The following is a 21,989-nucleotide window of genomic DNA, read 5'->3' on the forward strand; positions in this document are numbered from 1 at the left end:
TTTTACTTGATCAGAATAAAGTCGGAATATCGAAATCAAAACGTTTGAATATAGTTATAATATATTTCATTTAAAAAGAGCATAATTATAACATTTGGAGAATACATTTTTTCTTTTAGGAGAAAAAAATTGAACATTTTTGTGTTTGGATGTTTTTGTTGAAGCTTCATTCAACAAAAAAGACTCACCTGTACTTTTTACTTATCTTAACTGGATAACAGGTCAAACTGGACCCGAACAATCTAAAGCACAAACTCCACTGTCTGTCATCTCACAACAAAAAGGATCAGATATTTATGAGACAGTTTTTTTATTTAGATACTGTCTGCTGTCTGTGCTCGCCATCCGCTGTTCTCTTAGATTTTGAAAGCTGCTTTCTGTCCCTCTTCTTCTTCGTCTCCTGTGTATTCTTCGTCTTCAGGCCTGATTTCAGGGGTCATTTGGACTTCACTGAAGGTTTCACAGATAAAGACATTTAACTTAAGGATATAAGATCCTTTTCTCCTGCTGAAGTTTGAGATACTTCATCGTGGTGGAGCAATTTCTGACCCTGTAATGTCTTAGAAATATAAAACTAACATTATGAAGCAGGAAGCCAAAATAAAACACCATAAACAGTCTGAATAATGCTAATTTAAAAAAAAAAAGTTTATTGTATTCTATTAACCATTTCTTTTTGCTCATAAGGGATTCACATGACCCACAAAGTGTCGGATGTGCCGACACCTGTAACCGCTTCATACTTCACTGTGAACTCATGGAGAACCTACACAACAGGGATGGAATGTATGAATAATGTCCTCCGGCCGTCCCCAACACAACCTTTAACGAACAGCCACATGTTTACATACGTAGAAGCATTTTGTTTACTGCTCTTATGTATCGTGTTGGAGAATAAGAAATTATAAAATACAATGAAAAAAAACAAACTTGACATATTTTCAAAACTACCAGTAAGAAATCATTTACAAAACTTGAGTCTGATTTTTCAGTTGTGTCTTCGTTACAGTTTAACATTAAGTTTGTAGTATAGGTACATTTACAGTATATTAAAACGCCATATCGCTGACCTGTGAGAATAACACTGACATGTTTCATTTTCCAAACCATTAATTTTTCTAGTCTAAGCAGAATTATCTCAGCTGATTTGTTTATATATAAATTTAACCTTTATACTGCTGCAACAGGCACACATAACTAACAACATGACATATTTATGTTTATGTTTCAATTGTAAAGCCAAAGGAAGAAAAAGAATAAAAAGTTTTGGTCCAGTCACAACAAATTTGAATTGAAGCACCATCCGCTTGATGTAATAATTCTCTGAACGAGTGACCGCCCGGCCGTCTCACGGAGGTTCCTCTAACACTTGTTGCTTTTCATGATCATAGCTGAATTATTTATTGCACTTCTTCTGCAGGAAGTGAAACAGAGTCAGACTGAGTGTCTGCTCTAAAGTTACAGCTACAAAGTTCTACTTTTGAAATGAGGTCAACAACAACACAGTATTTCAGCAATATATCTGTCATCAACAAATTGAATGAATATTGCTTTTAAGTTGTTTGATATGTTGTTCAGTCTTTTTTCAGCATATTTTAAATCAAACGATATAGTCCTGTCATTTTTCTTATGGTACACCCGTCTCCTCCACCATCACCAGCCCCCCCAACAGTAGCATCATCAGTCCACGCTACGACACCCGTTTCCTGGAGCTGGTCCGGCCCAGGCTGGCGGTGCTGGACCGGCGGGAGAGGATGGGGGTGGCAGTGGTGATGGGGGACGTCTCGTTGGGACAGCCGTGCTGGAGCAAAATGTCGATGCAGCCTTTGCTCCCATTTTTTCGGGCCATCATCATGGCTGTCTGGCCGAGGTTATCCTTCGCCCTCACATCGATTCCGTACTGCGAGGGGAGAGAGAGAGTGAGAGCTTATTTATTGATTACAGATTGAATATTGTGTGTTTGGAACAAGAACAGAACTATTTCACCATGAAGGACCATTTTGGTTTTTAGAAACAAGTGAAAACCATCTTTGAAGGAGAAGGTGGATTTCACTTGGACTCATCTGGACTGTCTCCTGATTGGGTGGTTCAGCCTGTCAATCATACAGTAGCTCCGCCCCCCCACCCCCCCCACCCCCATTTCCCTCAAAATGGAGCGTCATCTAAAAAACTAACATCATGTTGTGTTGAAGACTCCAACCATAAACTCATCAGGAAAATGTTTAGAAGGAGGAGAGAAATTTTCCCATGGACTTCAGTGCAGTCCGACTTTTCTTTACAACCTGATGGTCAGTAGATAGAATGAAAGTTTCAGGCTCTTCAGGGTTATTTCCTGTTTTGTTTTGAAGGGACTTCCCCTGTTTCTTGTGGTTAGGCCATTTCCTGTCTTTGTCCTGGCCACACCCCAGTGTGTACACCTGTGTTGTCACGTTGTGTGTTTGTTTTGTACTTCCTTTTGGTTACGGAGGTCCAGCTGCCTCTGTGTTTTTAAAAGCTGAACATGAGCTTGGGGAGACACTCACCCAGACCAGCAGCTGAGTCATGACCACGTCCCCCAGCTGACAAGCAGCGTGCAGGGCGGTGCGAGGCAGCGAGGTGGACCCGGCCTGAGGGCCGTTGATCTGGTCCTTGGTGCTGTGGGCCAGAAGAAGCAGCAGTCTGGGCAGATCTCTCTCCGTCACCGCCGACAGCAGCCACACCGGCATGCTGTCTCCAGATGCCGGTTGTAGAGGCGCCACAAATGCCCGAAGCTCGTACTTTGCGCGAATCCAGGACTCTCTCTCCTCACTGGTGAGACATAAAGACACGGATGAACCAACGCTTCTATCTCTCGGCACAAAGAACAGTCACTACGGGTGTTTGAGATTGTTTTAGATCCTGAGAACCTGCACAGACACCGAACCTGTCTGAGTGAAATCTGCCGAGGAGCTGAAAGCTGATGGTCGTCAGTCCGACTGATGAGCTCCAACTCACCGTGTTGCCTGCGGCGTCGGTTTGGTCCGGCCCTGCGTGCGGCTCTCCCAGATGCTGTTGGCCATGTGGTTTCCGATGGCAGCCAGGACCTGCGTGAGCTCTCCGGGCCAGTCGTCCAGGTCCAGGGAGCGGACGCGGGACAGGTGAGTCCCCAGGTTCCGATGGATCCCGGAGCACTCGATGCAGATCAGAGCGCCCAGATTGAGGCTGGCCCAGGTGGGATCTACAGCGGGGGAGATGCTGCTGGTTGTGGTTTGAACTGTACACCAAAAAAATTGCATTGTCCTCCGACTTTATGGACTCACTTGGTGCTTCGCAGTCCACGCACAGACTGTTGCCTTTGGCGTTACGGATGCCCTGGAGCGCCACGGCCTCACTCTGGCTGCTCCGACGCGCCTGCACAGTCACACAAACACAAACAGCTCTCAGTCACAGTTACTGCTGCCTCCACCTGGGCCTCATTCTATCACCGTGTCAGCACGAAACAAGCAGCTGGATGTTTTTGAGGGCACTGGAGGCTTTCTTTGTCTCTATTACATCAAATTTTCATTAAATAACCATCAATTGCACGACTGAAAACGTCCTCACATAGTCCTCAATGAATAATAAACGACAGGTGGAAAAATATTTGTGTACTATAATTAATCCTTCAAGTGCCTTCTTGTTTCCAGCGTTTTGTATGTCGTATGTTGGGTGTTTTATTTTGAAGCAGATTGTCCTCTCTGTCATTTACTTCCTGTCACCTGAGCTTCCTTTAGTGCGTTCAGTGTCATTTAATCTGTTTTGCACCTGAATTCCTAAACTTTTAAGTTTGTTGTGAGTGTTTTCTTGGGGAATCTGTGTTCTGACAAACGGATGTTTCAAAGTTTCCACCTTCGTCCGCTGACGAAGCTGCCGTTTTCCAGGAGCCCAGAAACAACCAGAACTGGAGAGGACCGGTGGTTTTGGTTTTCTTTACCTTGTTTCTGCCGCTCTCACACGACTGCAGACTCGCCAGAATCTGGCTCTCTATCGCCGTTACCCATGAGTCCCTCTCCTCCTGGCTCGGGGCCTCAAAGTGCCACGTCTGCCCGGTAAACGACACGATGATGAAGTCTGCGTTCTCCTCCTCTGCAACAGAAGACAAACACAAAATCAACTGCGATTCGCTCAAGCACCTCAGTGTGTTACCGTGGATGTGATGCAAGCGAGTAAAAAATTACAGAAACATAAGTCAACGTGATGGAGGCGAAAACAAAACAAGTCAAATGAAGAGCAGGGTGGAGGTGACACATGTCAGGCAGTGAGCAGGAAAACACACATAAATCTGAGTCAGCAGCATCAGCCTCACGTGTTACCTGTCTTATTAATGTTTCTCAAGCTACCAAAGCTCTTTAATTTCCACATTTTGCGTTTGGCTGCAGAGCGAGAGATAAGCAGAGGAAGAGGAAAAAGAATCAGAGAGAGACAAGTGTAAGTGTTAGGAGGAGGGCGTTAAAGACAAACTTTCCTTCACTGAGCTACAGAGAGAGGCAGAAAATGAATAAATGTCACTTCTGTGATCAGCAAAGTTCCTCAAACGTTTCATTTACGTATTTCTGTAGTCGGTCAGGTGACTATCAGGAGTGAATATTAAATGTGAAACTCAGCGTCACCTTCAGCCTGTCCGACAGCTGCGTCTCCTTTCTGATTCATGCTCTTCTTCCTCCTGTTCTTCTTCCTGTCGCTCATTGGCGACGACTGGCCGGGGTCTTTTCCCACGAAGGAGCTGGCCGTTCCTTCGAGGGCATCTGCCATGTTGGTGCAGGAATAGTCAGTCATGTTTAAACAGCGTTGGTGAGCGAAGGGCGGTGACACCAGGAGGTACGTACCGACGCTCTGTGCTTTGGTGGACAATGAGGAGGGGCAGCGCTGAAGAGCTCGCTCTCCACCTTGAGGGGACAAACCGCCGGACCGATCGTCCACCACGGACAGGGTGGCTGGACACAACAGAGGAACTGACAGAGGAAAGGACGTGGAGGAGTTATTTCTATTTTTGACCTGCTGGTGTTGGCTGACAGATTTGACCAAGAACCTGCTTCTTTCATCGTCACCTCAGTGAAATGTGCTTTCTGGATATGAATGACTCAGGAGAGCCAATCAGAGGAGAGGATCACATCATCTCTTACAGTTTCTGTCCTGGAAACAGGTGGACGTACCTGTGCTGGTGCTGTCGGCGCCTGGCGGCTCTTTACTCAGCCCGTTGACTCCGGGTGCAGAGCCGGGCGGCGCCGGTGAGGGGACGGCCGGGGCCACGGCTCTCGGGGGACGTTTCCCAGGAACTTTGACTGTCACACGAAGCAGGTCTATTTCTTTTCCGTGGATATTCTGGGAATAATCCTGAAACCGACAAGATGCCACATGTTAGAAAGTCTCACCGGAAACACAGATGATCTCTGTTTGAGGTGGAGGTTTAATTAGAAAGTGATGAGGTCATTTAAGACTTTGAAGGTGTTGGCTGAAGAAAAGATGCTGCTGTGAGTCTAAAATTAGGTTTTTTATTTTTATTTTTCAGGCTCGATTTGATCTTCCTGGATACGCAGCTGCTTTTAGCTGGACTTTTTTCATTTAAAATAAAGTAAATATAGACAGAACTTCAAGAGATCTGCTCCAAACATGGTCATGATGCCTGAACACCCCGTTTGTTCAGCTCAATCATAACTGACTTTTAACTAAAAGGAGACCTCAGTATTTCTACAGCTGATTTTTAGGTTCTTCTGTTACGTGTTTGTGAAGCTCATTTTTTAAAAACCGCTCATGAGTTCTCAGATTTTTAAATTCACACAGTTTTATGCGTCAAAGAACCTGCAAAGAGCTAAGAGGGATTCAAGCTTTGACATATTCCATTGTCCTTCTATTCCCCTTATTTTAGTGTGCTAATGTGGTATAAATTCATTTATTTGGGCAAATATTCTTTATTATAGTGGACACCCCTACAATTTTATTGTAAAGCACTTTGAGCTACATTCCTTATATGAGAAGTACAGATTATTATTGTCATTATTATTAGAATCAATCAGCTATATTTTAATTGGATCAGATCGTCCCTGCTGATTGTTAGACTGAGCTGTTGTTACTAAAAATAAAATACTGTCCAGTGGACCTTCAGGTGAACACCAGTCTCTATTAAAACTACTTTAGGGTTGTCACAGACATGTGGGGCCTTTATTAACGCCACCGGTTCTGTTTCTGCTGCTGCATCGCAGCATCACAGTCGTCTTACGTTGGCGCTGGAGTGGTAGGACAGCGTGCCGTTATTGGACAGGGTGACGAATTTCTTCTTCCACTCCTTATTCAGGGAGCTGCCGCTTCTCTTCCACAGGATGCTCTGTCAGGAACCAAAAATGAAGTCAGAGCACTCGCCACAAACGGCACATTGAGTAGGCCTAAATTTAGAGTTGACACAACACACGATCTCGTCAAAGTGTAGAGCAAGACAGAAAAAGGGGAAATAGCTGAAAGCTCTTGCACAGTATTAATAGAACACCCTTGAAAAGGATGAAATGAGGTATTTTTTGTGCTGCTCATGTCAGATAAAATACTGTCAACAGACATTTTCCTGGTGATGAAGGAGTTGCTTCGTAATATTGTGCTGCAAGCAAACTGAAGCACGAAAAGCTGTTTTAATGTTAACCAAACCTGTTTGATGGGGACGCCTCGCACGGCGCTCAGGTCTCCTTTGGCATCAGCAGCTTTCTTCTCCGTGTCCCGGTTCTGAAACAAATCCAGCACACGTGTGTTTACAGGAGCAGAAGACGGAGCAGAAGCTCAGAGCCGGAGTTGAGTGGAGGGAAATGATGGCGGGAGACGACGGGAGGGTAAAAGGTGTGATACGCCGACAAATGCCGACAACTGACCTTGAAGAGGGAAGGTCGTCTGGGGATGCTCTTCAGCGCACGAGAGTTGATGCTGCCCCCCCCCTCTCCCTGTGTGACTCGCAGCTCTCTGTGGCCGACCACAGGGGTGGAGGGGAGGGAGTAGGCGTAGCCGCTACTGGGGCCATTACTGGCCTGAGAGGGGGAGGAGCGGGGGAGGGAGGGGTCAGGAGGTCAGGATGGATGGATGAGGGGAGAGATGGCGAGAGTGAGAATGAGCTGAAAGATGAAACGGGTCAAGCAGGTGAAATCGATTTACAGAAAGCGGGTGATGATCGACTATGAATTTTTCAGTTGCTGGTCATCGTGAGCGAGGCGGGAACGTGATACTGATGGAGCTGAGATGGATGTGGAGGAAGTGATGGATGCGCTCTATAATTAGATTGAACTTTGATAAATGATTTTAACTTTATTATGCATGTAACTGCTGCTGGGACGAGAAAGCTCCTCACTGAGCTTCTGTCTGAAACCTTTGGAAGGCTTTTTGTGTTCTTTTCTGTGGAATACATTTTTCTGTGCTGAAAAAGATGATTATTGAGGCAGCGGCTGAGAATCAGTGACATCAAGAACACGACTAAAGTTCTGTGAAGGTGAAACTCTGCAGAGTATTTTGATTTGTGGCCTATTTTTATCAGAGCTTATGTAACAGCTGACTCGTGTTCACCCAAACCGATGACATCACGGCTGAAACACCTTTTTATTGTGTTAGTTTTCAGCTGACTGTGTCGATACATTTACTGAACTGAAGTCTGACTGTTCTAAAACTTCATGCTCATGAAAAACTAAACTCTGCAGGTTCAGGTCACAAAAGTGTCACGAGGCAGGAACTTTGCACTGGTTCACATTTATTCAAGGACTGACTTGGATTTTGAGATTCTTCCCCTTATTTCATCGTCTTTATCTGGAAGCTGGCGACACGTTGAGGATTTCGAAAGCCTGTAATGAACCTCTTACTAACTACAGCAGCTGGCTACGATGTTAGAATGAGACTAATAATTATAATTATCTAAGAGTACACAAGCAAATTCAGCTGATGCCATTGAGAATTTTGCTCCGTTGAACCAGCTGTGTTGGATCTTGAAATTTTATTTTAAAGCTGCAAGCTTCAAAAGAAACTTTGTGCTTTATACAGTTTTCTTTACTCTCTTGTTCAATAACTACAACTTCATTTACTTCTTTGCTCCCAGTTTGTTTCCATTTTATTCTTTGGACTGAAGAATCGTTATTGTTTTTTGCACAGTGCAATTTATTTCGAGTGACTCTTCAGATTTCTTGTTGCCTTTTTGATGGCTGACACACAAGCACACTTGGTATCCATTTTATTAGGTACGTCTACAAACCAAGTGCTCTGCCATAAGTCAATGATGCCCATAATGTTCACTTTGAGAGCTAAATTAATTCTGCTGAAATGAATTACATTAGACTGCAGTGGTGTGCCTAATAAAGTAACTTTGCCTGTCAGGGTGTGGTACCTGGCCCGGGAGTGATGCTGATCCCGGCGTGGAGCCTCCGGAGTGACTGGGTGAGTTTGGAAGAGACTTGCAGGCCTGCAGCGCCGCCTGCTTCTTCTGAGCTACAATCTTCTGGGCCGCTGAAAAACCACACAGCCTTCACTCAGCTACCCATCAATCAGGCCGCTCTGCTGGCGTTCAGTGCGTTAACTCACCCTCCGAAAACACTCGGTCGACGTTGAACCCGTAGGTGGCACAAGTCTCGTAAAACAGCGAGTGACGCACATCGATGCACAACTGTCTGGCTTTCTGATCCTCAATCACACGGGGGTTGGTGCTACTGATTTTATCTGAATAAGAATAGAAGAATAGTGACTAGAAAGCTCATTATCATCCCACAACTGTGCTGCCAACGCTTTAAATTGCGCCACATATTTTTTATCACACTTAACAAAGGAGAGACAGGTTGTTGACAACGCTTTTCTCTGCGTTTTTATGATCATTATAAACTCCTTTATTCAAGAAACTTTTGAATTCTTCCTATAACTCATAATCCCAAATTCACTTAACTCATCAAATTAGTGTTGGATCATCTGCATATAATTAAAAGCGTAAACCTTTTTTGTCTCCTGAGCAAAAAGCAACATGATGGATGCTGCTATGTGTCTTTTTATACACGACGTGTCTCGGAGGAGTCATATTCCTCAAAATGAAAACAATGTGAATCGTGATGCATTACAGACACTTATCACACTCCTGAGTCGCAGCAGTCATAATGAGAAACAGTTCCTGGAGTTATTGTGAGTGTCAGCAGGACTGAAGGATAATGCCTGACGCAAAATTTAAAAAAGGAGCCAAGCTCACATGGAAACAGACATAAACGCACAAATGTTTAGTTTGAGGAACTTGTAATGTTTTGTGTGTTCCTTTAACTCAAGAAGTAAAGACTCCGAGTTGTATTAAGTTAAATCGGCAGCTATCCTAACCCAGAATGTTTCGCACTCTGACCTTGGGTGCCGACCACTATGACTGGGATGTCTGTCCGGAAGGCGCAGAGCTGGCTGTAGAGCCGGTAGAGATCCAGGAAACTGGCCTCGTTCTCTAGACTGAAGACGAGGATCACGGCGTCGACCCAGCTGCAGAACTGAACAGAAGGGAGGAAGAAGAGCGAGCGGTTAGTTCCCTGGCCTGATGGCGTCTCCAGGTGGGAGGCTCACATGCATTCACACAAAGAGAGCACCTGTGCATCAGGTTGTCCAGCTTCCTCCCGGATCAGCAGTAAATGACTCTGTCCGTCCACCAGCACTTCCTTTTTATACCTGCCACCTGACAAGGACAGTGACAAAGACAGACAGGTTCTGCAGTGGCTGAAGCCATTTCACACTGAATACCTGAACTGCTGAGATATAACTGAATATGAGGACATCAGGAACACTTTGGCCTCATTCTTATTTACAAACTAAAGGCAGTTTTTGGACAATTAGGCTGCTGTGTGTCTTTGTTTCTTACCATCAGGCTTCTCGAGAGCAGCGTAACTGCCTGTAATGTATTTGTTCACCAGTGCTGACTTTCCGCTTTTCAGACTTCCCAAAACGCCCTGAGAGAAGGAGGAAGGAAACACAACACTGTGAAACTCATTCAGGGTCAGCGAGCCTGCATCAAACACAGACCAACTCTCAGACCGAATTAAAACGCTTTCAGCACATTTGGTCCCTCCATCAAATGTTTTTCTTCCTTTTAGCAGATTAGTTTGTCACCACATTTTTATCCATGTGAAGTCATTAACTGATGCTAATGAATCAGTATTTTAATACAGAATAATTTGCATTTAAAATGATACCTGAGTAAAATACAAAACAGACCTACAGAGCTCTTCCCCTTATGGGAGGAAGCCAACAATAAATGTTCCATTTGAAATTTGATTTCAAATTCAATAGCTTACATTGTAATGACTTGCTTTGTCAATGTGGGTCCAATTTGACAGCTTTACACACTAATTAGTAATTTAATACTCAGCCTTTGTGAGAAAAACAATATAAAACTTGATTAAAATATACTTTCCATCTCTGTTTCTATTTTAAATGGACTGGAATGAAAGTTTTTGAAGGTAAATCCAACTAGTTTTCACTCTGAACAGCATCTCTAATGAAATGAAGTTATGATATTATTATGCATGAATGGACTGAATTCTCCTGTGTCCTGTGGTGGGTGGTAAGTGGTGCACTGTGGCCTCACCAGTCTCAGCTCTGGGATGGATCTGCTCAGGGTCCACTCCTGGCTGTTAGCAATATTTACTGGAGAGAGACAGACAGAGACAAACAGTGAGAGACGGCATCTGCAAGGGCGTAACTTTGGGTTAAATATTTTTATTAAATCAGAATGATGTGATTATATTGGGGGAGTTATATTGGTTGAATCACATTTTTGCGGGGGCCCCGACCCCCTTATCCCCCCTTACACCCTTGGGCATCGGAATCACGCATGATAAAAAGGAAGCCCAAGGGAGAGAAATAAATCACCCAGCTGTCATGTGACTGGTCGCCATAAACACATGTGGCTCTGCAGGTCGCCTTAATGAACGTAACCTTTCAGTCACAACAGGGGAGCCGTCAAGGCGCAGCCACACCACACTTATCCACTTTACTGCCCGTGGTCATGTTCCGATGGCAGCTTTGACCCAGTTCAGCACCAACATCAATGAATAATGACATTCATCCATCCATCTCCTCTGATCTGTTTCCGGGTCACGGGGGGTTCTGGAGTCAACCCCAGCCCACTGTGGGCGAGGGGCGGAGTCACCCTGGACAGACCAACAACCACTCAGACCTACGGACAGTTTAGAGTCACCAATGAACCCAAACAGGACGTCTGCAGAGGCCTCAGGACCTTCAGAGAGAGCCGCTGTGCTGCTGACATAAAGACATAAATATATATGTATATATGTATATGTGTCGTACGTTTTGTATGGCTTTGGGGACATACAGTTGTATTATCTTTTTGAGGGGGTAAAAAACAAAGAAAACATACGTTTTCTGTCTCTGTCTGTCTTCTGTTAAAAACATAAATGTGAGGTTTCATTGTAGTGAGCGCAACGTAAAAAAAATCTTATAAATGATGAGGCTGAATAGAAAATTTTCTTTTTTGGTTATTGTTTTGTTTTTTACGCTTCCATGGCAACGTGGCGTTTAACATCACAACGCTATGAAATCTGGGTAATTAATGAAAAAAAAAAAAAGTGGTAAGTACACCTGCCCAAACCCTGAAGGCTCGGCCAGAAGAACAAGTCCGACCCTTTCACCTCTTCAGACAGTATTATCAGTGCTAACTAATGGCTAACAGTTCAAAGCGCATCAAATATAAAGAATTTAAAAATATCTGTATGTAATACTAATAATAATAAAAGGTGAAAGAAAGCAAAATGAAGCAAAAGGTTGGAAATGTAAGAGAAAAGATCCAGTGCAGTGAATTCTTTAATAAAAGGCTGTGAAGCAGAAATAACGGCCGCTGGTAAATGTTGCTATGCTAACCAGCTAGCTAGCTAGGCCAACTTGTGCTAACGACTGTAGCTGGATGGTTTTTCTTGTCATCCAGCTTCTAGCTGTGTGTTTTGTGGTCTCTCACAGGCACCAGATGGAGGACGGGCCGGGGATGGGCGCGTTATGGCCGATATTAAGCTTTAGTTGAGCCGGAGATGCTGCTGCTGGTGAGCCTCTTCTTTCTATTTCATTTAATAAAAATAATGTTAATTAGTTTTAATCCCTGTAGACTCAGATTATTTTAGAAGGACTACAGCTTTCAACTCAGCGCCGCTCCATGAACTGGCAGTCTGAGAGAAGTAATAATAAATCCAGATGCCTTGTTTTGTCTGTTCAGCAGCTGCAAGCCAAAGATAATTTAGTTATAATCAATTTGAAACAGAAAATCAGCAGCAAATATTCACATTGGAGAAGCCAGAACTCGTGACTGTCTGGTATGTGAAACAACAGATACATTTTTGACTAATTATAAATTATTTGTTTGCAGAATTTCATCATATTGCTCTATAAAGACCTAACCCTAACCCTGACCCACTGTTTTTGAGCATGATCAGTGCACACAGCTGTGCCGACGTCCCCTCTGGGCAGATGAGGTAACATGACCCTAAAGTGACGCTCACACCCAGACACCCAGCTGCAGCTTCAGACGGAGAGTGAGTCTAAAGAAAGAAAACCGCTCAGTCACCAGTTCGTTAGGAACACCTGGCAGGCGCATAAAGCATGGTGATAATTGTCAGTTTTTGTTGACACTGCATCAGAGATGTGTTGAATCATACGTAGATTTGTTCATTGATATAAAGTAAGTAGACAAAAACTCAGCAGCTATCCTGAGCAGACAGGATACAATCAGTTCCAAGTCAACCATGAGGTGTTGAGATATAAGAGACTCTGACCAACATTTCAACATGGCATCCCTGCAGGTATGCTGGAAACACGGCTAACAGCAAATTCAGAGACAGCATATCAGACAATGCAAGAGGAAAGGAATGGGACAGACAGAGCCAGGGAGGTTTTAGTAGTCTCCTCTGACAGATATAGTGCCAGATATCCTTCCTGTGTGAGTGCGCGTCCTTCAAAGAGGGATGATGATTAAACTCGAGCCGGGGTGAAAATTTATGGAGCATCCAGGCGGGCACTGCAACAGATGCAGCCAGTGGTGCAGGCAGCTCCTACAACACAAGCAGATCCACACGTGCACATGGACTTTGTCTTTTTGAGGCAAGGCCTTTTTTATGGCTCCTTTCACACTCTGCTTTCTACAAAAAAACCAATTATCCACACTCCCTGCTCCAAACCACTGCAACCCCCACACAGAGCCTGGAGCTCACATTTTAAACTGCCAATTTTCTAAGTTAATTCTGTTTTTTTTTGGGGGGGGGGGGTTGAATTTTGTCAGAACCCTTTCAGCCATGTGTGGCCGTACACCACGCCTCCTCCTCATCCTCCTCCTCCACTCTTCTGTTTCATCAGGCTCTGCCTCTGTTGCAGCGGCAGAAGCAGCAGTCCTGCCGGTTGCCATGGCAACACTTCCTCCTGCCCCGTGTGTGTGTGTGTGTGTGTATGAGTGTGCGTGTTTGTGCAGCAGGGCTAGCCTCGCTACTTGAGTGAATCCACAGTGTGCGTGTGCAACAGTGTGAATACACAACGAATGAATGAATACATAAGGCACACACTCGCTCACTCCCACAGGCTGACACTCGCTCTTTCTTTAAGCAAACATGTTTGTGAAAGAGATGCACTGTTGTAAGCTGCAGCCGTCGACACAGCGTGGAGGAAACTCACAACCAACAGTCTTATAGTAAAGCCTAAAGTGTCTCACAAATTCAGATCAAATGCTTGACAGAGACAAAGACGAGTGTGTGTGTTGGGGGGGGCTTCGTGTAGTGGGTGGTGGAATATCAAAAACGGGATTAAAAATGTTCTTCGGCCACACTTGCCTCTCTGACGTGGGCGAACAAATATCGCCTTGTGTCTTTCCCCATCTCAATCATGTCAGTTTTGTGGAAATAAAGCCGAAGCAAGAAAAGAAGAACAGCAGTGTGATCCGTCTTACATCATGCCACCAGCTCCTCTCCCCTTTGGCTTCATTATGAGATTTAAACACTGTTTCAGTGTGTGTGTGTGTGAGTGCAGAGATTTCCCCTCCAGTGGTGTGAAATCGGCCCGTGCTCTGAGGGGAGTTAGATTAAGACTGTCCAAGACGATCCTTTTGTCAGTTTCACATCAAAGAACGTCATCTGCCATCCATTTGCAGTTGCACACAGCTTCGGGAAATTGTTTCCCAGCACGTGACAGCTTTATAGCCTGTAAATATATTCTCTGTGGGGGTCTTTAGGAGATCAACCCCACCCAGCCCCACCCCAACTCATTTCAAATGGATGCCTGTGCTCAGATGAGCGGGCTTCTTGCTGGTAATTGTTTTGGTAGGCAACATACACCAGGCCTGTTTCTGATACTGGTTAGCTGTCAGGGATGTCGTCATTGTGAAAGTGGATTTAGAAATCAAGAGGTCGTGTCGATGTTGAGTGTGTGTTTGTGACCTCCTACCTTCCTCCTCACTGGAGTCTCTCTGTATATAGACCGGAGGTGCCGTGGCTGATGACCCCGCTGCCCCTGAGCTGCTCTTCGTGAAAATGCCACTGATGAACTTGAGCATCTTTCTGTCTTTGGCAGAGCCTCGCTGGCCCTGCTGTGTCTGCTGAACTTCCCTGGCCAGACCCAGGTCTTCAGAGAGGCTGTTCAGGTCACTGTTGTCCAACGTGCGGCTTTTACCTTTGCGGGCCGGTTTCGGGGCCTGGGTAGCAGGTGCAGGTAGGGATGTGGAACCTGTCTTTAGTCTCTCCTTCCTGGGGATGTCTCTCATCATTGCAGCCATTCCACCTCCAATCTCTAGAGGTATTCCGGCTTGAGCTTCATCCTGCAGGTCCTTCCATCCTTCGGGCCTGCTCGCCTCTGCCCAGGAGGCCCGGCATGGGCCCGGAGAGCGCGTTGGCATACGGCAGTCCTTGCGGTCGAGGCTCTGAGCTGAGGTAGGGCTGCGCTCTCTGCCGTCCCTGGAGTCACGGCCACGAGTGGCCACACTGCTGTGAGACTTCAGAAGACTCACAGGCCGCTGTCCTGCTGGACGGATAGGGAGACTGGTCCTGGTTGGGGTGCGGCTGGGCTCCACACACACCTCCGTCGGCGGTGTTGTGGTGAGAGATGGAGACCTGCATTGCTTTGCCTCTGGTGTGGGAAGTATCTTCTCAGCAGACCTCGGAAGTGTTCTCTCAGCAGGTAAAGGGATTGAGAGGTTGCATGGTGGCTTTTCACTTCCTCTGAGTAAGACATCAACAGTGGGGGGCGGTTTACCTTTCAGGGGGGCATCCTTGAGTTCCTCAGTTAACTTCCCCTCCTTCTCAACAGCACCATCGTCAACTCTTGGTTGCCCCAAACCTCCAGCTCCATTCTCAGCCTGTGCAGGAGCTCCACCTTCAGCCACCACTCTCGCTCCGGCCTCCTCCCCTGCCCCACCTCCTGACCTGGCCTCCACCTCCTTCCCCTGGGTGCTGTTCTTGGGCTCCCCTCCATTCTCCTCCACAGCCTCTACCTTGACCAGGGTGAGGGAGATGAGGTAAGTGGTGCGTTGCTGCAGGGTGCCGCCTCCACTCATGTGGTCAGGCTTCAGTAGACGGACGGCAGATGAATGAAACCAGACAGAGTGACATGAACAACCGACCGTCTGCCAGCCTGTTGGGACGTGAAACTATCTGACGGCACAACAGAGACAAAAAACTTACGTGGAGGGAGATTAAGTTTCTCTTCAGAAGATACAGCAGCAGAGGGGCTGTTGGTTTCATCCATCCCCCAAGTCCCTCTGCCTTTGTTTCAGATTTTAATGTTGCTCACAGATTTCTTCATTGGCTATAATTTAAATTTCTCCAGCACACAGAAAAAAAAGCGCACTGTCAGTGCAGTCCAAATACCTCTTTTGTTCCTCGAAAACACCCAATTAAAATCGATCCCCCGCAAATTTCTGCAGCGACTAAGACAAATAAATCTTCATTATGGCGCCTTGTTTCTCATCCCTGATGGTAATTATTTACTTGACCTTATTTCCATGTGCAACACCCCCATCCAATGTGTTGCTCAGTCCATCTTCTTCACTCAGCGAAGAAATGTAAATTCAGTTCAGAATAACAACTGCCCCGCATCATACGTCATTGAGAGTGTGATGAACGACAGCTGTAAAGTGAAAAAGGTGAAGTCCTTAAAAACGCATTAGTGTCACCCTAAAGCAGCATGGCACAGCGTGTGCTGTGTGCAGTCCAGTCCAGATCATGGGCTCTCGCTACAAACTGCACATGTGTGTTGACAGCAGCATCCATTCAGAGAGCTCGGCGACAGGAAGGCAGGCAGCCTGACGGAGATGAACAGGAAGGACATTGATGAGGGATGAAGGGGATCAGGAGGAGAAGCCAACGGAAGCCCAGGCGGATATCTGGAGATGCACGACCGAGTCAGGGTGCGTTCGGCCATCACGCCCCTCTCGCTGTCTCCCGGGCCGCCTGTGTCCTCTGAGCGCATCAGGCGTGGAGCATGGCAACACAGAGGAGGCGCTGAGGCGAGTCACTGTTCAAGCAGCCCCGCCAACTGCTGCTGAAGCTTTCTGATAGAGACGGCGTCGCACAGGTTCAACGAGTCCACAGTACATCGCACACACACATACGTACGCAGCTCTTCCCTCTCACACCGTGTGTTTCTCTCTCCTGCTTTCAGAAACACTGATAGGCATCTCCACTGTCCCTCCTTCTACATGCCCCTCCTTGTTCCAATAAGCAATCCATGTAATGCGGAAAGGTCCAGCTTCTCTTCTTACCCCTTCCCTCTGTTATTTTCTGTGTTTCGCCTCCTGCTCCTCTCAGACTGTGCTGCGTCCCTGCTCTTTATTGCTCATCCTTCCCATCCCCTCCCTCCATCTTTTCCTCCCTGCCTCAGAGAGAATGGAGAGTGGAGGGGGGAGGCAGTGAGTAACGCCTGGTGGTAAAGCAGCAGTGCACACACACAAGCTGGACCTGCTAAATGAGGAGAGGCCATAGGAGAGATCCGTGAAGGGTTGGAGGTTTAATGACAAACTGTGAAAAAGAAAGCATGATTGTGGAGGGAAAGCACTCGGGCAGGGTGTGTTTTGTTTCCCATCTCATTTGTGCTCCTTGTCAAGATCATCCATCACTCCTCAGCTGTCTGTTTGGGTTTTTATCTGTGGGTGTGTGTGGCTCCGTATGGCTCCTCCTCACCAGGAGGCTTGGCTTGTTTGTTGCTAAGGTGTTACAATCTTCCTGGCTCTGGTGGCACAATCATCTTCTCCATGTCCTTTCTCCCTCCTCCTCCTCCTCCTTTGGTACATTCTGTAGCACAATCGCTCCCGAGATCTGTGTATGAAAATGGTGTGTGTCTGTGTCGCACATGTGAGTGAAAGAGGGTCTCCTGTGAGTGTATTGATCTGTAGTCTATTGCCTACTATGGCATGTGTTCATTAGCAGAAGTGGGTAAGCTCTGGGCTCACAGCATGAACCAAACAGTAGCACGAGGGGATCAGAGCGTATTGGACATCGATAGTTGGGCCACAAAAGGCTGAAGGAGCAGAGAACACAGACTACGTCACCTTTTCTATAATTACAAAAAAACTAAAGTTGTTCATATGGTGTGGAAAAGGGATTTCAAATGGAGCTATTAGTTACTCTCACTACCAGTTGTGGATATTTTTACGTATTATTGTAAGGCTGATTTGATGTAAATCTGCTCTCAGCCTCCTGTTGTGTGCAGGTCGGTGTGACACACACCTGACTGAACTAGGGCAGAAATGGAGATCACAACATCCACATCACTGGGGTTGCTGTCACTTTGATTAGAATGTGTCACAACATTGTTGTGCATTGTGCTGTTACAGAGACAGTCCAGGCACAAGACACAACAAAAATCATGTCATCAGTTTTATTTATTCTATTTTGTATTACTTTCAAAAGTGATCATTCTAACTGATTTACAATCACAATATCTCCCAGAATAATCGCACAATGACACACAGCCCTGAACATGATGTTAGATGAGGTGACCTTAGTTATATATAGATTCTATAGACTGTAATTGACTCTCCAGCTTGGTGCATCGTGCTGAAATGCCCAACTGAGCTACAAGCATGACAGCAAACACAATATAGGCCAGTGACGTCACACTAGTGTGCTCCTGTTGCATTATACACTGAGAAGCTCAGCAGTGAAACCTTCACTGCTATTATTTAGCTAAATCCATCAGTAATTATCAGCTGTAGAAGGATGATAAAGGTTAGACAGGATCACCTGTTTCAAAGCTAATTTTGACTGGCATGCTGGAACAAGTGTAAACATCACATCCTTTGGATTTTACCAGAAAATCTGTCCCCAGTCCTTCACTTAGACGTTCCATTTCAATCCATCCAATCATATTGGCAAAAAAAAATAAAAATTTTTATAGCATAAGAATGTGAAGAATAACTGTTTCGTCAATTGTCAAAATAGTTGCCAATTAATGTTCTGCTCGCTGACTAATTCTTAACAAACAAATATTATATGAGTAAAAGTACCACCTAATGTAATAATGCTGTGTGCAACCACAGAACCTCTTGAGTTATTGCTGGGTGAAATTTCACGTTAATTACTCAGATTAAAAATATTCCTTGATGTGAAAGCAGAGGCAGCCTCTCCCCACAGTGCAGCACGCTCAGCCTCCCACCATCATTCCATAATAAATGATCTGACCGTCCACCTGCTCAGCATGCCCCCCCCCTCCCTGCCACAGTCAGTGAGAGGGCAGTTACTACTCACACTGCATACAAAAGACCCCTGACAACTGCCTTTGGCTGAAGGGGAAAACGTACGACCTGAAAGGAGCGACGGCTGCAGCCGCTGAGGAAGAGTCATGAATAAAGCTGGTGACAGGAAGAGCTGATTAAAAAAAAAAGAAGAAGCAAATATACTCTCAGGGTGATGATGAGTAAAATCCTTCTTTAAAAGTGCAGAGAGGACTGTAAGAGTTCAAGTACATGTAAGGTTGCTGCAGTTCACTGCTGCACGCTGAATCTAATTATTGTGAAATAGACACCCACATATATAATGCAGAAATCCCGGCTGTGTTCAGGCAGGATCCTTTCACAAATACACCCCCTCTTTTGCATGCACGCTTACTGTCCCAACACACACACATGCACATTGACACCCATGGGCAGGTGCTGTCAGATGGACAGTGGCCAAGGGCAGTGGTCATGCTGGGTGAGTTTTTATTTCTCCTTCGCCGTGAGCTGTCTTCTCTATCGTTCCCCGCTCAGTCTCTCACACTGCTGCCATGCTGCAGTGCACACCATTCCAGTCAGTCACATTCAAACGTCTTCATTTTGTTCAGTAGCGCCTCGTCCTTCTCTCCCTCACCATCATTTTTTTTCTGTCTCTCAGCTTCTCTGCTTGGCACACAGTCAGTCCACCACATCCAAAGGAGAGGTGGCTGTCTTTATAGCATCAGTGAACTCTCTGCTCTCAGATCCACGGTGGATGCACCTTTCATCCTTTCTACAGAGTCGACGCTTCAGCAGCCGAACTACATACAGTTTTTAAAAAATCATTCAACTGAATGTTTTCACACATAGTGACGTTTCCTCTCAGAGCAGGTCAAGATCTGCCAGGCCCTAAAAAGACCTCAAAGCAAAGAGACCTTCACTTCAGTCAGACAGGTGAACGAGCGTAATGGGACAGTGAATAAAGTGATGATTCAAAAGGTAAGCTCAGAATGATTTTTTCAGGTTGCTCTCAGTTTGACCTCACAGATTTTGGAACATAATTCTTCTCAGTTTCTCAGGTGCTGTACTTGAGTACAATTTGAGGAATGTGTACTTGATCAGATTTAACTGAATTTATACTTCTTTATATTCCCACTTTGCTACATTTCACAGGGAATATTTTCCTTCACCACATTCGTTTAATTCCTGTGTAGTCTGCAATCTGATCAGTAACTACAGCGGTCAGACAGTGAGCCTGAGGTAGAAAGAAGACATTAAAACTCCTGCGACACAAATTTATATTTATCTTTCCAACTCTCAGGGTTTGCTCTTTGGTGAAATAGTGGCTAATTGAGCGATGATAAAATGAAACCATCTGTGTTTAGACTCAGGGAGACATATTTCTTCGGTGGCTACGCACAGAGAACTTTAATCAGACACTAACAGAGAAATCCAAAAAGCTGGAGGACTTTGGTTTCATATTTAAAGTTGTGTCTTATATTTCCTAAAAATTATTTGTAATATCTGAAATGTTAAATCTAAAAAGAAGGTGTAAGAATGAATTAACATGAAATTATAGAAGTACCTGAAATTGTACTGAAGTATTGTGGTAAAATATCACAGGAGAAAACGTGTGCACAGCATCTAAGTATGTTATTTTTCTCTGTGATAGAAGAAGTACTCAGAAGAATTGATGCTGTGAGTCAAAGAAAAGGCAGCCAAACTTTCCCCCAAAGCAATACTTCCTCTCACCTTTGCTGTTTGGACAGAAATGTTCGGATAAGATGACAGTAAAACAGTAAACTGCGTGTCACATTCACGAGAAACGGTGGGAAGTAGTGATATGAGGAAATGATGTAAAACCGATCAGCTTCACATGTAAAGGCCCTGTTTGTCTGAAAGGAAGTGGCTTTGAGGCCAGTTGCAGATTGGCAGACAGGAAGTAGGACGCACAGCAGGTTTCATTCTGCTGCCATGGCGATGGCTCCTGAGGGATGTTGCCATCGGTCAAAAAGTGTCCAGCAGCCGGCTGATAAGTAAATATCACCTCAGTGCAGTCACTGGGTCAGACTTTAGCCTCGGAGTCAAATGAGAATGGATATGATGGCACACGTCTTCAATGAAAATGTACGCCAGCTTACACAGGAAGCACACAGTTAGATAGCAATCACCTGCACTATCGTTTTCCCCCACACCCCATGGCTGAGGTTGACAGAAAGAGCGACCGAACCTGCTGTGAAACTAAATCAGTCATCAAAATGTGCTGCAGATTTTTATTTTCTGAGAAACACCAAATAAACATGACTGAGCATTCAGAAAGTCACACCAGGCACCAAACTGATGGGTAGTTTTGTGTACAGGTAATATGTGGCTCTCCTTCCTGAACAAAAAGCCACCAAGTAAAGCAGGCGGGTGATCTTACCTTGAATACTGTGGAGGTAAACCTTCAGGCCTGAGCGCAGCTGCTGGTCCGTCACTCTTTCAAACTGCTTGGAGAGTCTGTTGATGGCACTCTGGAGAGAGTCATGCCTCTTGATCTCTGCTTTTATTGCAATGGAGTTGACCGATTTACTGTTGCTGTTCATCCTGACACATGGATCGGCTGTAAACGCAAGCAAGGTTCTCACTTCAGCCCATTTGAACTCCCAGCTGTTTGTTCCACAACACCAATGTGAACTTAAAGACAGAGAAGCAGCAGACAAAGAAGAGACGGTGGAGAAGGATGTTCGTGTTCTCTTGCTCTCTAGACCACAAAAGTCAGCTCACACTGATGCGCGTCTCAGTTTCCTCTGCAGGTTTGAAACTGGCTGAATTCACTTCCTTATTTCAAACCATATTCTGCCGTGGCAATTACACCACTGAAAAGAAGCCGTCTCACGTTACTGCTGCCAGGGAAGGAACTATACCGTAAAAATCCAAATCTATGACACAGTCATGACAGTTGATGCCTTTTAGTGTAATGTTTGAAGACACAGTCTGGTTTTGCAGTAAAATGTTCTTTTATCTGAAAGATTGGCCTGATGGGAAAATATTCAATGCTGGCAGACATTTTGGTCATTCAGATCAAAATATCCTGAGCTTGTCTTTAAAGTGTCAAATAAAATTTCTAGACCTTATCTGTACATTCTTCCTTTGTAGACTGTCTGACTGCTCCTGCTGGCTTCATCTCAACAGTCAACAATGTGAAAAATAAATATGAATAAACCCTCAAATCAGATAAGGAAAGCCCCAAGAGAGTTTGAACAAGAAAAAACAAATAGAAACCTCAGGAGGGGTTTTTCTCTTCCAGGATGTAACAGAGAATATTGTAGAATTGTGAAACCATCAGGAAACAAAATGTATATATTGT

At 45.2% G+C, this 21,989-nt stretch overlaps 1 protein-coding gene across 3 annotated transcripts; it reads right to left on the minus strand.

Annotated features, from left to right (window-relative positions):
• Positions 1-627: 627 nt before the first annotated feature.
• agap2 (ArfGAP with GTPase domain, ankyrin repeat and PH domain 2) lies at positions 628-21,423 on the minus strand. 3 transcript variants are annotated; one of them, XM_029506425.1, is made up of 19 exons: positions 14,401-14,848; positions 10,553-10,611; positions 9,827-9,914; positions 9,558-9,643; positions 9,326-9,461; positions 8,533-8,667; positions 8,339-8,457; positions 6,849-7,001; positions 6,631-6,705; positions 6,215-6,319; positions 5,151-5,331; positions 4,824-4,949; positions 4,608-4,742; positions 4,311-4,370; positions 3,932-4,083; positions 3,279-3,369; positions 2,974-3,196; positions 2,523-2,787; positions 628-1,900 (listed from the first exon to the last, which is right to left on the minus strand). In XM_029506425.1, the coding sequence occupies exons 1-19, from the start codon at positions 14,846-14,848 to the stop codon at positions 1,691-1,693; spliced, it is 2,847 nt and encodes a 948-aa protein (XP_029362285.1). In that variant the 3' UTR covers positions 628-1,690. The 3 variants fall into 3 exon arrangements, with proteins under 3 accessions (XP_029362285.1, XP_029362287.1, XP_029362286.1); XM_029506427.1 differs by lacking the exons at positions 4,311-4,370; positions 14,401-14,848 and adding an exon at positions 21,063-21,423 and having other exon boundaries at positions 4,824-4,931; XM_029506426.1 differs by lacking the exons at positions 4,311-4,370; positions 14,401-14,848 and adding an exon at positions 21,063-21,423.
• Between the last annotated feature and the right edge of the window lie 566 nt (positions 21,424-21,989).

Source organism: Echeneis naucrates, chromosome 7 (genome assembly GCF_900963305.1).
Source record: "Echeneis naucrates chromosome 7, fEcheNa1.1, whole genome shotgun sequence".
In the NCBI taxonomy this organism is placed as follows: domain Eukaryota; kingdom Metazoa; phylum Chordata; class Actinopteri; order Carangiformes; family Echeneidae; genus Echeneis; species Echeneis naucrates.

What these genes read in the sequence shown, in the direction of transcription:
- agap2 (XM_029506425.1), bottom strand. Translation starts at nt 14,848, where the DNA reads ATGCCAACGCGCTCTCCGGGCCCATGCCGGGCCTCCTGGGCAGAGGCG. An exon ending in CTGGACAACCTGATGCACAG is followed by an intron (nt 9,462 to 9,557) that starts GTGCTCTCTTTG and finishes CCTTCTGTTCAG; the next exon opens with TTCTGCAGCTGGGTCGACGC. An exon ending in CGACCGAGTGTTTTCGGAGG is followed by an intron (nt 8,458 to 8,532) that starts GTGAGTTAACGC and finishes GTGGTTTTTCAG; the next exon opens with CGGCCCAGAAGATTGTAGCT.